This window comes from Agrilus planipennis, unplaced genomic scaffold, assembly GCF_000699045.2.
Source record: "Agrilus planipennis isolate EAB-ADULT unplaced genomic scaffold, Apla_2.0 scaffold114, whole genome shotgun sequence".
NCBI classification, from domain to species: domain Eukaryota; kingdom Metazoa; phylum Arthropoda; class Insecta; order Coleoptera; family Buprestidae; genus Agrilus; species Agrilus planipennis.
In genome coordinates, this window is record NW_020442440.1 from 616,679 (window position 1) to 633,679 (window position 17,001).

The 17,001-nt window shown below is 33.5% G+C and overlaps 3 protein-coding genes across 4 annotated transcripts in view; 2 read left to right on the forward strand and 1 right to left on the reverse strand.

Moving 5' to 3' along the window:
- LOC108736214 (adenylate kinase 9) overlaps nucleotides 1-4,114 on the forward strand; it is an 18,818-nt gene extending 14,704 nt beyond the window's left edge. The window contains exons 6-10 of the mRNA XM_025980347.1: nucleotides 634-711; nucleotides 2,089-2,186; nucleotides 2,255-2,395; nucleotides 2,458-2,554; nucleotides 2,642-4,114. Coding sequence (XP_025836132.1) covers nucleotides 634-711; nucleotides 2,089-2,186; nucleotides 2,255-2,395; nucleotides 2,458-2,554; nucleotides 2,642-2,875 — 648 coding nt within the window. The 3' untranslated portion in view covers nucleotides 2,876-4,114. The remainder of the gene's footprint in view (nucleotides 1-633; nucleotides 712-2,088; nucleotides 2,187-2,254; nucleotides 2,396-2,457; nucleotides 2,555-2,641) is intronic.
- On the reverse strand, nucleotides 4,083-6,914 carry LOC108736215 (uronyl 2-sulfotransferase). The gene is made up of 5 exons (XM_018468561.2): nucleotides 6,114-6,914; nucleotides 5,430-5,587; nucleotides 4,674-4,802; nucleotides 4,446-4,612; nucleotides 4,083-4,251 (listed from the first exon to the last, which is right to left on the reverse strand). The coding sequence occupies exons 1-5, from the start codon at nucleotides 6,501-6,503 to the stop codon at nucleotides 4,106-4,108; spliced, it is 990 nt and encodes a 329-aa protein (XP_018324063.1). The 5' UTR covers nucleotides 6,504-6,914; the 3' UTR covers nucleotides 4,083-4,105.
- Nucleotides 6,915-6,995: 81 nt separating this feature from the next.
- LOC108736207 (NFX1-type zinc finger-containing protein 1-like) overlaps nucleotides 6,996-17,001 on the forward strand; it is a 12,703-nt gene continuing 2,697 nt past the window's right edge. Inside the window, exons 1-9 of one of the 2 annotated variants that reach the window (XM_025980340.1) lie at nucleotides 6,996-9,345; nucleotides 9,409-9,717; nucleotides 9,779-10,825; nucleotides 11,180-11,427; nucleotides 11,498-11,807; nucleotides 11,975-12,238; nucleotides 12,724-12,949; nucleotides 13,780-13,938; nucleotides 15,998-16,612. In XM_025980340.1, the coding sequence (XP_025836125.1) occupies nucleotides 7,156-9,345; nucleotides 9,409-9,717; nucleotides 9,779-10,825; nucleotides 11,180-11,427; nucleotides 11,498-11,807; nucleotides 11,975-12,238; nucleotides 12,724-12,949; nucleotides 13,780-13,938; nucleotides 15,998-16,612 (5,368 nt within the window). In that variant the 5' untranslated portion in view covers nucleotides 6,996-7,155. Of the gene's footprint in view, nucleotides 9,346-9,408; nucleotides 9,718-9,778; nucleotides 10,826-11,179; nucleotides 11,428-11,497; nucleotides 11,808-11,974; nucleotides 12,239-12,723; nucleotides 12,950-13,779; nucleotides 13,939-15,907; nucleotides 16,613-17,001 lie in introns of both variants that reach the window. The other variant, XM_025980339.1, reaches the window with a different exon arrangement.

Below are 17,001 nucleotides of genomic sequence, written 5' to 3' on the forward strand. Positions count from 1 at the left end.
TTGTATATAAAATATTAATTTCTTGGTTACGTAAGAACGAACTTCTATAGACTCTTTGTTAAATTTAAAAAAAATAAAATAAAAGAAATAAAATAGTGAAAAAGTACTTGATATGCGTGAATGTCCGGCACGAGACTAACACGAGGCTGGGCGTGTTAGGTGGACCGATTGTGGGTGGTGTACCGCCCGCTGGGTCAGTTCAAGACACCGCACCGTGGTCGGAAATCGTTGTGCTTTGCCGCCCAACAGGTGTTGTTTGGTCCGTATCTCAGCTCTTATCTCGGCCAGACTGACCCGTGTTCTTATTGTCGTAAATAATAAATAATATTGAATAAAAGAAATAATGTATCAATGAAAGATGATGATCATCGGTAAAATGACGGTGCAAACCCTTGGAACACGAGCATTTATTCTTTTCGATAATGACATTGCTTCACGCCTACAAATCAAAACAACGCTTTAGGAATTTTTCGGTACCTTTGCTCATACTTTCTTTGAACAAAAAGTATTTTCATGTTTTATTAGCCTGTATATGCCGCATCTATTTTAGATGAAAGTTCTCAAAAAATATTTATTTTTATTGCGACAGGTGCATTTAGTGTTCACAAATCTTTTTTTTTTTTTTACTTACAGGATTGTCTTGCTAAAATTAAAACTGTTTTATTGGATGAAAAGAAGCACATTCGCTTTGCTGATTGGCACACTACTGAGGTAAGAAATGAAATGTATGAAATCTAGGAATTGAATACAATTCCTAGGAAATGTATACAATTCCTAGGAAATGTATACAATTCCGAGGGTAAAATAATTCGAAGTGGTCTGTATTCTGTCGAAACTGCCAGACGCGGTCGCGATTTCGATCTTTTTGGATCTCTGTCTGTTAAGACAGCAGGTAAAAGTTGGTCTGTGTTCTGTCGGAGCTGCCTGCGACGCGCTGATGAGATCCAAAAAGATCGAAATCGCGATCCGCGTCTGGCAGTTTCGACAGAATACAGACCACTTCGAATTATTTTATTCGATTAAGCTAACGTGCTTATCACGTTGAGCTTGGCTACGCCGGGATTCGTTTTCAGCAAGTAGATATCCACACAAGTGGACCTTGTTGGAGCATACGTAATCCTAAAATGTAGCATCGTGCTACAGATGGCGTTTACTGCGCCATTTGTAGTATTTTCTAATTCCGAGGCTATTTAGGAAATGTATAAAATATTGTTTCAAAGAGTTTTTCATACACACATATCCTGGGAAATGTATACATTTCCTAGGAATTGTATAAAACTAATGCTTTCTGTAAATAAAATGAATACCCCCCCTTGCTCTGTTATCTCCGCGTACCAATTGACATTTTGAGTGTAATACACTTCCGATTGCTATTTAAGAAATGTATAGATTTCCTAGGAAATATGTCTAATATAATTTATTTCACACATTCCCGGGCGATTTTAGGAGTTATAAACTATACATTTCCTAGGAATTGTATACAATGACGGATTACACACTGATTATTTCCGTTAACATATCTACAAATTATTTTAACCCTGTGTTACAAATTAGTTTTTTATTTTTTTGTTAGTCCATTACGATACGATACATTTTGCATAAAATTCCATTCCCTGGAATAATTCATTCCTGAATATTTGCATCATAATCCAAATTTACCGGAACAGGGTGTTTATTTTAAAAAGATAACCTTCGTTTAAATAAATCGACCACCCAGTATTATTAGAAAAAGAAAAAAAGCCATTTTAGATTTCATTACGATAAAAATAAAAGCGATAGGGTGTAACACCTCCCACAGTGTTAACACCACAATGACAATGACGAAATTATAACTGGATATTTTTTGTACTCTTTATACACGATGCTATTATCTTGTCTGATCTTTTTAATATTCATATTAGTGGCCTCAAATTATTGTTAAAATTTGTTATTACAATAAGAAACTTAAACAGTTCAGTATATAATGTAATGAGATCTATAAATTAAATAATTAATATGCATAGGTATATGAGAATATATATGGTTAATTAATGTATGCATATATTAATTTCTTATTTTATTTTAAGAGTTTGTAATGTTCTTTTACAGATAGAAATACTAAACAAATATTTGTTTCTTACAACAAAGCCAGGCATATATTTGGTCAATTTGTCAGAAAAAGATTATATAAGAAAGAAGAACAAATGGTAAGTAGAAATTAGAAAGAGTTATTAACCAAAAACCAGACTAATTTTTCGGTTTTCATTTATTTCAGGTTGCCAAAAATTAAGGAATGGGTTGATAAGAACGATCCAGGTGCTACAATTATCCCCTTTTCTGGAGCATTTGAACAAAAACTTTCGGAAATGGAACCTCCTGAACGACAAAAATATCTAGAAGAAAACAAATGCACTAGGTACATGTAACCAAATTGTTTTTAAATTTCGCAACATATATAAAGAACCGTTATTTTTTAAGTGCATTGGATAAAATCATCGTCCAGGGTTATAAAGCACTTCAGCTGGAATATTTCTTCACTTCTGGGCCAGATGAAGTCAAAGCATGGACAATTCAGGTAAATAAATGAATTTGGTAGATACATTTATTTTTTTTTGTACTGTCTATATTTTTTTGAACACCCGGTATATTGTTTGTTAATTAGAAAGGCACGAAAGCGCCACAGGCGGCGGGAAAAATCCACACCGATTTCGAAAAGGGTTTCATAATGGCCGAAGTGATGAAGTTCAAGGATTTCAAGGAAGAAGGAACAGAGGCGGCGGTAAAAGCTGCCGGCAAATACAGACAGCAAGGGCGCAATTACGTCGTTGAAGATGGTGACATAATTTTCTTCAAATTTAACGCCGGTGCAGGGTTAAAAGACGCGAAGAAGAAATGACTAAAGGTTTGGTTGCTAATTATTATTTATTTGTACATGAACATGATCTTCTTTTCTGAGAGTGTTAATTGTTAGGTTTGCGCAAGATTCATATAAATAATTTTTCATAAATGTTATACTTATATAACTCGTGCAAAACGTTTTCAAACATCTCGACCATCCCTTGTAGATATCATTTTTCAAACAGGTGAGTCAAGTAGTACAGCTTTCTTTTATATTAAAATCCAAAGTTATCCAAGCAAAACGTTTTCCAACTTCTCGACCGTCCCTTGTAGATATCGTTTTTAAAATTGCGGTATACGAAGGTACGTCAGGAAGTTCAACTTTCTTTTCTATTGAAATTCAAAATTATCTATGCAAAACGTTTTCCAATGTCTGTACAGCCGCTTGTAGATACCGTTTTTAAACAGCAGTATACAAAGGTTGGTCAAGAAGTTTAACTTTCCTTATTGAAATTCGAAATTATCCAGCCAAAACGCTCTCCAACTTCCTGACCGTCCCTTGTAGATACCTTTTTAAACAGCGATATACAAAGGTTGATCAAGAAGTTTAACTTTCCTTATTGAAATTCGAAATTATCCAGGCAAAATGATCTCCAACTTCCTGACCGTCCCTTGTAGATACCGTTTTTAAACAACGGTATACAAATGTTGTTCAAGAAGTTCAACTTTCCTTATTAAAATTCGAAATTATCCAGGTAAGACGCTCTCCAACTTCCTGACCGTCCCTTGTAGATAACGTTTTTCAAATAGCGTTATACGAAGGTACGTCAGGAAGTTAAACTTTTCTATTGAAATTCAAAATTATCTAAGCAAAACGTTTTCCAGTGTCTGTACAGTCGCTTGTAGATACCGTTTTTAAACAGAGGTATACAAACGTTGGTCAAGAAATTCAACTTTCCTTATTGAAATTCGAAATTATCCAGGAAAAACGCTCTCCAACTTCCTGACCGTTCCTTGTAGACACCTTTTTTAAACAGCGGTATACAAAGGTTGGTCAAGAAGTTCAACTCATTGAAATTCGAAATTATCCAAATAAAACGTTTTCCAACTCCTCGATCGTTCCTTATATATAGATACGGATTTTCAAACAGCTGTTATACGAAGGTTGGTCAAGAAGTTAATATTCTTTTTTATTAAAATCCAAAATAGGAAAATACATTCAAACAAATTTTAAGACGACACTACTAAACATTTAAATGATAATTGTATGATATAATAATACACTGCTTCAGAACAATCTTTTATTATTTATATCTTTGAACAGCCTAAACTTTATCCACTCGTAAAATGCTATTTCTGCTCTCAATATTTTTTTGAGGTGTTTGTAGTCTCCCTTCTTTGTATTTTTGGAAGTTTTCTTCTTTTTATTAAAACCTAAAAGAAAAAAATTCATTTTATTTTCTCGAAAATGTAAGACTGAAAGTTGCAGTGTTTTATGAGGAAATAAAACTACATACTGGGTCAAGTGATAATGTAGAAAAGAAGTACTTTTTTCTTTATTTATGTTAGATAAAGTAAATTAGTCGAGTTTAATTTATTTTATAATAATAGACACAAAATTAAACTACCTAATAATTTTTTCTTGTACATCATTGTCGCCCCTCTAAAGAAATAATGAAGTTTCAGTTCCAGACAAGTAATTGTACTGTAGATTTCGTCCAATACTCCAACGACAGGGTAATATTTTTCTACATTTTCTTTCGCAACAGCCAAAGCCCAATCGTCATTTAGAGAGCTGCAAAAATTATTTTAACTCAAAGTATGCTAAATTAAAAAAGAAATGAAAAAGCTCTTACTCGCAGCGTGGGCTGTATCCGCAAAAATACGGAATGTTAAGTTCTATACCATTATCGTTACTGTTAAACAGACAACCTGGGTCATTTGTTGAGCAATTTTTTATATAATCATCGGTCAAATTGGGGTACCTAAAAAATAAAATCGTTTATAAGTAAAAAAACGTTGATAGAGTCCTGCAATGTCAGGCAGACGACCCGGGATCAATTCTCGACCGATACAATAGTTTAAATTCTTCTTATGTTAGATAAATTGAATAAATATTGAATAAACCACACGAAATACTGGTTAAAATAAATACTTGTACATAAATGATGATTTAGTCTATCAAATTAATGTGAAAATTCATTTTTAATTTTTTCCCATTATAAACTACCTCAAATTAATGAGGGAAAAATTTGTTGCTGTTATCACAGCCTCGCCGGGAATCGAGCATTGATGCGTAAAGCCAAAGGTCCCGGGTTCGATTCCCGGTGAGGGTGTGACAATAGCAACAAATTTTCCCTCATTAATTTGAGGTAGTTTGTAGTGGGAAAAAATTAAAAATAAAATGTTCACATTAACTTGATATCAACCCCTATTAAATGTCGAAATGGTTCATATATATATAGTATTTAGTCTATGTCATTTAGTATTGATAATTAATTGGGTAAATAATTGCATATTTATTTACAAAATCACAATAACAATTAAATAGTGCTTAAGATGTCTTTATTGTGTGATGGTGATGCACTTTAGTTAATATTAATAATAATTACCTTGCAGTAATTAGTTCCTCCGGATTACGAATTAATGTAAAGAACGTAGGCGACTGCTTTCCAATCAATGAAAAATTAACAAATCGAACTTCTTTATCGAACGATACGGGTATCGCCTCATTTCTCAACGTGTCTTCTACTTCGTATATTAAATTCTCCTAAAATAAAATTAACAAAAATTAGAAAATAAATAAATAACTTAAGTGGGTACTTATTTTTTAAGTTTCCCCTACTTTAATTAATAAGTGGCGCTTCTACCATTGATTTTTTTCCCACTTCATAAAAAGTCCTTATAATTACGTAAAACTTATCATTGTTATTTTATTCGTTAAAGTACACAAAAGAAATAAAAGTTAAAATAATTCGAAATGGTCTGTATTCTGTCGAATCGGATCGCGATTTCGATCTTCTTGGATCTCATCAGTGCGTCGCAGACAGTCCGACAGAACACAGACCAACTTTTACCTGCTGTCTTAACAGTGCGTTTTAGAAAATACTACAAATGGCGAAGTAAACGCCATCTGTAGCACGATGCTACATTTTTTGGACCTTGTTGGAGCATACGTAATCCTAAAATGTAGCATCGTGCTACAGATGGCGTTTACTGCGCCATTTGTAGTGTTTGCTGAAATAAAAGTTGGTTTTGAAAACAGTTACACTGTTGTTCACCCTGTATAATCGCACCTGTTGAATAATTGTAAGTTTGTTGTTGTTTTCTTTTTTAAGTTTCACGTGTTTGAAACTGTTCCGTCCCTGGAGCCATTTTAATAACAAAACTAGTACTTCGGCGCCACTTTTTGGTATCGTATTCAAAAAGAGCGCATGAGCATTTAAGTGGTCCATTGGCGGCAATTCGTTTAAAGATTTTGTCACGTGTTTCTTCCGTGGGGTCGTAAATTTTTTCCGGCTAGCACTCGATTTTGTACTTGAAACATAATTTCCAACATATTCTTCACCGTGTCCTTTCTTATTATTGTTAACGACACTTTTTTTGTTAATAACAACGAATCCACTTAAAAGGAAAACTACACATAATACTATTAGCGCGAATGTGTTTATGAAATGTCTACGCATTTTGATTTTTACGGCACAACGAACAAAACGCGGTTTTTGTTACCGAACGAATCCATTAATTTAATATTAAATTCGACGATATCAATTTGAAACACCATTTTTAGCGGAGATTCACCTGCTGTCTGCTCACGTAAAGGTGAAAGGTAAGTTTTACTTCTACGAAGATGCGAAGAGGTCCCAATAAAGTTAGTTGAGATTCTGCCATTCACGACTCGTTAATTAGGATCATTAGAATCAATTGAAATGTTAATATAAACTATATTCGTAATTACTTTAGTGTAGTAAGGCGCTCGAAAATGAACGCTATGAGGTTGTACTAATAGTAGTACAGCTAGATGATAACATTACAATAAAATTCAACATTAATGTAAAAATTTATTTAATAAAAGAACGGTTTTGATTTAAACTTTGGTTAAGACAATAAGAAAAAAATTATCTATGCAAAAATATCAACTTTGTATGAATTAACTGAGTGGTTTTTTNTATTTCATAAAATTGTTATACTCATTAGTTTTCCTTTTGTGCAACCGCAGCTGTAGCAGAATCTAATCCGGTTGCCCCTGAAGAAAACAATTCAGTAATCAGAAGTAAAAGAAACCATAAAACGCAATATGCAAAGGAACAGTTTCTAAACAAATACCTTAAAAGTTCGATGCAGCCTCACATAAAGAAAACCAATCAGACAATAAGAAATAAAGATGAAACGAATGTTTATATTTCACAAAATCCAAAAAGTAATGTAAAAGAAAATTACTCAACAAGGAAAGGATATAGAAATGGACCAGATAATATAAACAGAAACAATTTACCACAAAGAAGAAATGATTCATTTCAAAATAGAAACACTATCTATCATACATCAGAAATAGGTGGTAACCAAACAAATTTTAAAACCAGTGCTAGTCAAAGAACAACCAGAAAAAAGTTTCTGGGTTTTAAAAAGTTAGAAGAAATGTACCAAATGGATCCTGAAATGATAATTATACAATTACAGGATGCTGATTTAGAAACGGTTCTCAGTAGTAATTTGAGCCCTGATTTCATTGTTCTGATAATAAAAATTTTGGCCAAAGTTTCATCATCTACATTTATTCACAATAAATTTGCAGTAGTAAATTTAATTTCATCGGAGAAATTTTTAAACAGTTTATTCGATTATGTCACCAGACTATATGCACAGACTCAACAAGAAAAACGACGCAACCAATATTTTTGGAAGGAACCTGAAATTTTTTTTAACAATTTGTTTGTTACGTGCAATATGTTGATAGATATTGCACCAAGCATGGCATGCGATAAATTAGAAAAAATAATTAAAAGTTATGAAGTTACATCAGAACTTCTTAAAGCCAGTAACATAGTTACTATATCAGAAGAAACAAATCAGAAGTTTTCAGATTTAAAATTAAAATTCGACATGTGCGTCAAGGAGCAAGAGAGAAGAAAAACGGCAATGAAACAGGAGTCCATCCATGATGAAGAACCACCCGATGATTTCCGGGAGATAAGTGTTTATCCATTACCCGAAGAAGTCATTTCGATTACTAAACCTTTTATTAGAGAAAATATTGTAAAAGGACCCTATAAAAATGTTGAACATTATCTTGATATTCAGTTTAGATTATTAAGAGAAGACTTTGTAGCTCCGCTAAGGAAAGGTATTTGCGACTATAGAGAATTCAAAACAACTCCAAAACCGAAAAACGCAAAACTGAAAAACTCGTCTGTAAAGATCTACGAAAATGTTTATTTTTTATATAATAAAACTATAAACGACCAGGTTGGTGTCGTTATTCAGCTTACTTCATCGTTCAAAAAGCAAAAACGTAAACAAAACTTTGAAAATTCTAGACAATTTATGTATGGGTCGTTAATGTGTTTTACAAAAGATAACTTTGCTACCCTTATATTTGGCAAGGTACTTGAACGAAACAAGGAATTATTGGAAAATGACCAGCTTGTTATTGGATTCGAAAAGGAATACAATTCCGCCTATGAATTTGACAAATCGTACACAATGATTGAAAGTAAAGTCTATTTTGAACCATACTACCATGTCCTCGCAGCATTACAAGATTTCAATCCGGAACATTTCCCTATGAAACAATACTTTATCTATGTAAACCCTGATGTAAAACCACCAGATTATCTTCTTCCAGTCAGCGGATATTTAACTCTAAGAAACAATTCAGTTCCAGTATTAAATAATCCACTTACATGGTCAAATCTGAGGGCCCAACTGAGTGAATTTGATGATTCACAATTCAATGCATTTCGAAGCGCTTTAACTGAAGAATTCGTGGTTATTCAAGGCCCTCCTGGTACCGGAAAAACCTATCTGGGTCTAAAAATTGCGGAAGTCCTGTTAGAAAATTTAGAATTGTGGAATATTTATGGTCGCATACCAGAGAATACCAAAATGCCAATGTTAGTAGTTTGTTTTACGAATCATGCCTTGGATCAGTTTTTGGAAGGTCTTTTACAATTTACTGACAAAATCGTACGGGTGGGAGGCCAATCCAAAAATGAGAAATTGAAAAATTACAGCCTAAGAGAGCAAAAAAAGAAAGTTAAAATAGGTGGGCAATTTGGACATGCATTATATGAAAAAAGAAAAGATCTTACAAATATTTTTGCCGAAATAAAAGCAGTCAATGAAACAATAGACCGTATTATAAAAAATGATGGGGTTCTAAATGTAAACCCACTTTGGTGTATTGATAATAAAATTAGATCATCGTGGTTTGAATACGCAAAACCACAAGAAGTTATCGATTGGTTGTTTGGTGGGAGAGACAGACAGAGATTAGATATAGAAGAACAGAATAACATGCCCCCTGAGGTAAGCTGATTAACTATTTATTTATTTATAGTTTTGTATTTATAGTTTTATAATTTTATTTAGATAAATGAAGAAAATGAGTCGAAAAACGATGATGAAATTGACTCGGAAGAGGAAATTTATGAAGAAATTGACGAAAACATTCATACTGACGACAAAGATGAAATTGAAATGGATTTCTTACCGAATATTGCTCACTTTAATATGCCAAATTACTTGGTAAATATCAAAACCATGGAAGAGAAAATTAAAAATAATGAATGCAAATTAATTGACCTTAGGAATCAAGGTTTGGATGTACATTCCTATTTAGAAGAACAGGAATTGCAGTGGGTTTATTTCCAAGCAAGAGAAGAACTGAAATTCTTCAAAGTATTTTACTAGTCATATTTTGTATTAACTATTGCTGTGTTTGCAACAAATATTGTTTTAGGAAAAATTAAATGAAGGAGAAAAAACACTAAGACAAGATCCAAAAAGTTTAAAAAAGCCACGAGACATTGATTATAAAACTCCTACAAACATGAAATCGGAAGACCGTTGGAATCTGTACTATTTTTGGGTAACTCAATTTTTAAATCTGCTCTTCAATCGTTCAAAGAAACTGCAGCAAGATTATAGTAAAATTTACAAACAATACGCCGAACTAAAAGATATAGAAAACCTTCAACTAATACGAACAATGGATGTAGTGGGGATGACAACAACTGGAGCAGCCCGACTGCAAACGACACTACAGTCCTTGAAATGCCGAGTTGTAATAGTAGAAGAGGCTGCAGAAGTATTAGAGTCTCACATTATTGTTTCATTGACGAAACATTGTCAACATTTATTACTCATCGGAGATCACAAACAACTGCGACCTTCTACGGCTGACTTTCATACTGAAACGAAATATAAATTGGGAATAAGTTTGTTCGAACGCATGGTTGTAAACAACATGCATTTGAACACTCTTAAAGTGCAGCACAGAATGCGTCCCGAAATAGCTTCCCTCATCGTTCCAGCTATTTATCCAGAATTGGAAAATCATGAATCTGTTCTGAATTATCCTCCTGTCATGGGCATCGACAGTTCTCTTTATTTCATAAATCATAATGAACCAGAAGGAGAATGGGGCGACTCCAGTAAAAAGAACGACCATGAGGCAAAATATCTAATTCAGTTAGCCCGTTATCTCATTCTTAATGGGTACAAGCCTGAGGACATTACTATTTTAGCCGCCTATTCAGGACAAATGTTCAATTTGTTTCGTGAAAGAAGAGATTATGGTACCGTCCTGCATGACGTTAGAATCACTGTACTTGACAACTATCAGGGTGAAGAATGCAAGATTATACTTTTGTCACTTGTACGAAATAATCATGAAGGTAAAATAGGGTTTTTAAAGATCGAAAACCGAGTTTGTGTCGCCCTTTCGCGAGCCAAGGAAGGTTTTTATATTATGGGAAATATGCAGTTATTGTGCAATAACAGTCAGGCAAGTACCATATAGTTAAAACGATCGTGTCGCCAAACTTTGGTTTAATCAGAAAGTTTTTCCAGATAAAAATTACAATTCTGTTAAATTATACATATCTAAATTCAAATTTTACTTTTCCAAATTGTGTATTCATGAAAAACTTTTATATCTTGTAACAAAACAATTGTAAATTGTTTAAATTTAATAAGAGTAATAATTAAAAACAAAGCCAAAAAGTGTACAATTTAGCGTGGAATATCTCACATACATTTTAAGTAGCTTTCGAATTCTTGTACTTAACGTTATAAATCAAAAATAATTTGTCTATAAAAATGGTAATAATTAGGTAATGTAATAATGGCATTATTTTAGATTTGGCCAAATATTAAAGGTGTATTAGAGAAACAAAAAGCGTTGGGCTCCAGCCTAACTGTACGTTGTCAAATTCACCAAGATCAAGTTGCCCATATTGAAAAGCTGGAAGATTTCAAAAAAGTGCCAGAAGGTGGTTGCCTTAAAATGTGCAATGCTCTTTTGAATTGTGGGCATATTTGTAAAAAATGCTGCCACCTTGTTGATAGAGATCACGAGACTTTTAGATGCACAGAACGCTGTACAAGGTGAATAGAATTGTCATTTTAAAATTAATTCATTAGGTATAAGTAATTTGTTTTTTTTTTGTTTTTTAAGAATACTTTGTGACAATGGTCATCAGTGTCCCAAGAAATGTTTCGAAAATTGTGGTGAGTGCACGGTATTAATGAAACGACTTTTACCTTGCCTACATGAGGAATTGGTTCCCTGTTATATGGATCTAAATGAATTTTGTTGTAAGGCCCAAGTGGACACCGTTTTACCCTGCGGTCATAAGACGGTTAAGCCCTGCTTCATCGATTCTACGAAAGTTAGGTGTCCGTTCCCCTGTGAAACTCGCATAGAACCATGTGGTCATTCTTGCAGAATGACCTGCCATATAGGAAAGGACCCCGATCATTTGGAAGTGAGTTTAGTGTTTTACATAAAGGTGCAAAAAAAGGTGGCTCCTTCATTTTTTAATTGCACATAATAGCAATTGCTTTTTTGATAAGAAGCCACTTGAATGTTAAATGAAGACTTCATCATGTATTTGTTAACGTTTATTGTTTAATGTAAACTTATTTTGTCTAGTATAAATGCACCAAACCGTGTTCAAAACCGAAAGCTGGCTGCTCAACTGGTGAGCATCCCTGCCAGCAGATGTGTTTCGAAATATGTAAACCATGTGAGGTAATTGTCTTAAAAAAAAGAACTAAATGCAGCCATGCTTTCGGTGTAAAATGCAGTTCGAACGTGGACGATTTCGAATGCCGTAAACCATGCAAGAGGGAACTTCTTTGTGGACACAAATGCAAGAAGAGTTGCTCTGAGCCGTGTGGTGATTGCCACTTTAAGGTGATAATGTTTCGTTTAATATTATTTCTTATAAAGTGCAAATGTAATTAAAATTGTTCGGCCAATATTACTGCTTTCATGGGAATACTTTTTTCCGCATGTATTTTTTTTTAGTTAATGCATTAAGAGTCAAAATTTGGTAAGGTATGAAAGTTGCGTGCGCAACTGTACGTAATATTACCCATTTTATAAATTTTATCGAAAAAATGAAAGTTCAAATTAAATACGTAGCTTAATTTGTACTCTGCATAGCCTAAAAAAGAGCCTGAGTGAGTTATCTATAACAGCCCATATAATTCCGTATTACTGTTTAATTTTATTAATCAAATTAGCAATTTTCTAGACGTTTTTAACACATGTGTATTGGGAATTAAAGATTTAAATACAAATCGTTATTGTAGGCGATGTGATAATCATAATAAACATTTTGTTAATTATAATATTGCAATTTAATTTATAACGTAATTGTTTTTGTTTATATTTAGGTTCAAAAAATGGCTCCCTGTACTCACATGGTACAAGTCAAATGTTATAAAAATCCAACTCGTTTGGATTGTAAAGGAACCTGTACACTTCTCTTACCTTGTGGTCATCCATGTCAACAACGGTGTAATCAGAAATGCACTGTTTCATGCAAAGTACTCGTTAAAAGTAACAAACCTTCCGACTGCGGACACACTGTTGATGTGCTTTGCCATCTACGTAACGAAGGTACGTGTTATTGCAAGTTCATATAATGTCATACTCTTTGAAAAAGCAATCGTGCTTCCTCCCTTTATTCCTGTAAATTGACATTTTCCAGTACTTTATTTTTTTGTATGTTCAACATTATTTCTCATATTATTCACCCAGGGTAAATCTTCTTCATTTCTCTTCCTAAACCCTTCATTTAATTTCAGATTTGCTCATTTTACTTCCATTTATTATTTTAACTAGTTCCCCTATCTCCCCTATCAATCACTGGGAAATCGAAACTGTTAGCACCATTACTTCGAGTGGTCGAAATTCACTTTTGTGAACAATTTGTTTAATCACTTTCTTCGTGTTAAAAATTGTTTGAAAAATTAAATTTAAACGAATTGTTTGTAAATAAGTATGCAACACATCGTACATTTCAGCATAAGAAATTGCTGATACTACGTAATACTACTTTGCCCTGTGCTGACAGCACTCATAATTTCTTTTATATATAATATTCTGTGTAATCCGTTGTGTATTGCAATTTTCGGTTTTACGCATCTAAATTCACCTTTGTCAATGATTGCTATTATAGACTATTTCGTTTCACTGTCATTGATTTTCTTTGTTACAATGTGATAAATAATCCTTTATTGTTTATAGGTTTCTTTCTATTTCTATTTCCTTTTTACTAAATTCATCGACTTGTTGAGTTAATCATGGTCTTTTATGTTTTTTTTTTTAAGTACCCTACATTTATTTTGTACTGGATGGTTTTTTTTTTACTATTTGATAATAATTAGCAGAATATTAATACTTTACGAAACTATTTTCAAACTTTAACGTACGTATATACTTTTCAGATCTTCTAAGTGGAAATTTCAGTATGACTAAATACTGTTCAAGTCCATGTGGAGAACGATTAGCCTGTGGTCATCAATGTTATGGCACGTGTGGTAATTGTGCACAGGGTCGCATACACGTTACCTGTTCAGAAAAGTGCGAGTTCCCATTAGTGTGCGNAAAATGTGGACATTTTTTTACAATAAAAGTTTTATAAATTCAGATTGCATTTGTTGTTGTTTTGTTGACATGGAGTTATAAAATGTTAAATCCTAATCGATTTGGTATTAAGACATTTTAGACCTTTTTTAGAAATTGGGTTCTTTCTATATGTTGTTGCAGCCTTTTCAAATGTATTTACTTTCCGTGTTACTATAAAATTGTATTAATTTTAATTAGTTATCCTTTAACAGATTTCCATAAAAGAACATTTTGTTGCTATGTCAACTTCACTACTACAAGGCAATCATAAATGCGTTTACAAACTTACACACTCATAATAAATGTTTTATTAAACATTTGCAAGAAATGTATCTTAACTTTTGGCATTCTGTACACAATCACACACATAATTAGAAAACATCTGCACTCTGATTGCTACAATTAAGGATATTCAACTTACGCTTTTTCAATGTAAAATGGAGACCTGGAAGAGTTAAACATCTACAAGTACTAACTTTGTTACATCAAGTAAGTAAAAAAATCACATAGTAATAGCAGCAAAGATAAGTTTTACTAGTTGTATTTGTACTATTACTGAAAAAGTAGCACTATAATTTCTTATCTGAATATTTACAGTATACATCTCAAATGCTATATAACGCTAACGAACAGGACATAACACATAAAACCAACACATCTCTAGGCACCAGATAATACATTTCAAGCATAATTATAGTCGGCACACGTTCCTTTTTAATTTTGTTTTCAATACATGTAGATAATATAACCTCTAAATATGAAACACACCACTGCAAACTAACTAAAGAATCAATTGAGAAGCAAATTCATCACCAAAATCAGAAAATTCGACTCTTTCTTTTAGTATAAATTTTAACTCTGCAAACAAATTATTTAAATACTTTATAATTGCCTTCGTCTTCTCTTGTTTGTTTACATTTATTAATTGTCATAACATCAACAGTAGAGCCAACTTAATTTTCGAAACCAACCTCTAGATTGAAAAAACCCTAATGGGGGATACCTTTCTTGACTTATGCTATCCTAATACAAAAATCCGAAATTTTAACTTTACACTGAAATCGCAAGTTTCAATGTATGTGTGTACAACTTTAAGTAGTTTTAAAACTTAATTGCTTTTTTTTTATTGATATTAGATACAAGACAGTTGGTTAAAGAAAACCTTCTTCGAGAATTAGAAGAGTCTTTACTACCTAATCGACGAGGTCGACGAAACAACATAACGGCTATGTCATTAGATTCAATAGAGGCAAAAATAAATGTAATCAAACTAATAATGCAGAAGATAGCAGATGCCAAAATAATGTTAGAAGGTGTTTACGACGATTACGCATACTTTCTATTTAAAAGAGTATTCGAAGCTGAACGCATGTCTGATCAAACTCGTTTGGATTTTGACTTAGAAATCACGCGATTTAATCGAATTATACAGTTGGCTCAAATTGAGAAGTCGACTCATTTTAAAAATTCAAAATCACTAGCTAACGTTCAAAGTGCCTTTAAATCCGCCCATAATAATGTGTTTATTTGTAAAAGATGGTCTGATAATTGTGATAATAAATCCAAAGAATCTTTACAGTTACTCAATAAAGCGATAAACGGAGCAACCGTTATAACAGATGAAGAAAAACGTCAAATAATTACCGCTATGCAAATGAGACAGGGGCATTGGTTCGCATGTCCTAATGGGCATCCGTATGCCATCGGCGAATGTGGTGGAGCTATGGAAGTGAGTAAGTGTCCAGAATGTGGAGAACAAATAGGGGGTTCTAGTCATCAACTTCTCCGTTCCAATCGATTAGCTCCTGAAATGGACGGTGCACACCGTCCAGCTTTTCCAACATTGAATTACCGGCTCTAATGTCCATAAATGGTAATAGTTATCCATTTTCGTGTCTATTNTGACTAAATACTGTTCAAGTCCATGTGGAGAACGATTAGCCTGTGGTCATCAATGTTATGGCACGTGTGGTAATTGTGCACAGGGTCGCATACACGTTACCTGTTCAGAAAAGTGCGAGTTCCCATTAGTGTGCGGTCACGTCTGTCGTACGCCATGCCGAGCTTCATGTCCTCCATGCGACCAAAAGTGCACGTATAGCTGTGTACATAGTAAATGTCCTAGAAAATGTGGACAACCATGCGTTGATTGTAAAGAACCATGTCCGAGACGTTGTCAGCACTTGCGGTGCGAGAATTACTGCGGTCTCCCATGTTCCGTTCCTCCCTGTACTGAGCCCTGTCTTCGACGTCTTCCTTGTGGTCACAACTGCATCGGTTTTTGCGGCGATCCATGCCCCCATTTATGTCGGATCTGTGATAAAGAAGAATTGACTTCTTTCATTTTGATGGGCAATGAGGAGGATGATAATGCTCGGTTTGTAGAACTGTTGGATTGCGGACACGTTATCGAAAACGAAGGCATGGAGATGTGGTTGGAGACGGCATCGGAAAAGGTTGGCGTCAAAACGTGTCCTCAATGTAACTGTCCAATAACCACCACAATGCGCTATTCCGATTATGTGAAAAAGGCCAACAAGATAGTGACCGCAGTCAAAGAGAAGTGTGTAGGAAATCGATGGCAGAACGATAGAAAACGGAAACAACTTCTTAATGAAACTAACAATATTTCTGTGGTTGGATTAAACAAAAGTAAGTTAATATGTAGATTGACAGAGTATAACATTATTATTATGTCCTTATTATATTACCGTATTATTCAGGCATTATACCACATCCCATGTCTCATCAACTCCTATGCATTTCATAATTTGTAAATTACAGTTCTGTTTCTCCCTCTTTTTAAATAATATATAAGGAAGTCAAAACCAAATTGGGGATGGAAGAACAATTTAATATCAGTCAACACCTACATTTCGTTTCTGAGGCTTCCTCAGATTGTATTGGTAGTTCATTATTATGTCCCCGATTAGGCTTTGATTTATATATAGTGTATAAGATAAATATTTATTTAAAATATATAAGGGAATACTCCTTTCATCATATTATTTAGTTTATAAAATATGAATTTGTCAAGTTAA

Bases quoted from the DNA above. Each gene is read 5' to 3' on its own strand.
- LOC108736215 (XM_018468561.2), bottom strand. From the start codon at position 6,503: ATGCGTAGACATTTCATAAACACATTCGCGCTAATAGTATTATGTGTA. The intron at 4,803-5,429 runs GTAATTATTATT...TTTATTTTTTAG, and splicing joins GAGGAACTAATTACTGCAAG to GTACCCCAATTTGACCGATG. The intron at 4,613-4,673 runs GTAAGAGCTTTT...TAATTTTTGCAG, and splicing joins GGATACAGCCCACGCTGCGA to CTCTCTAAATGACGATTGGG.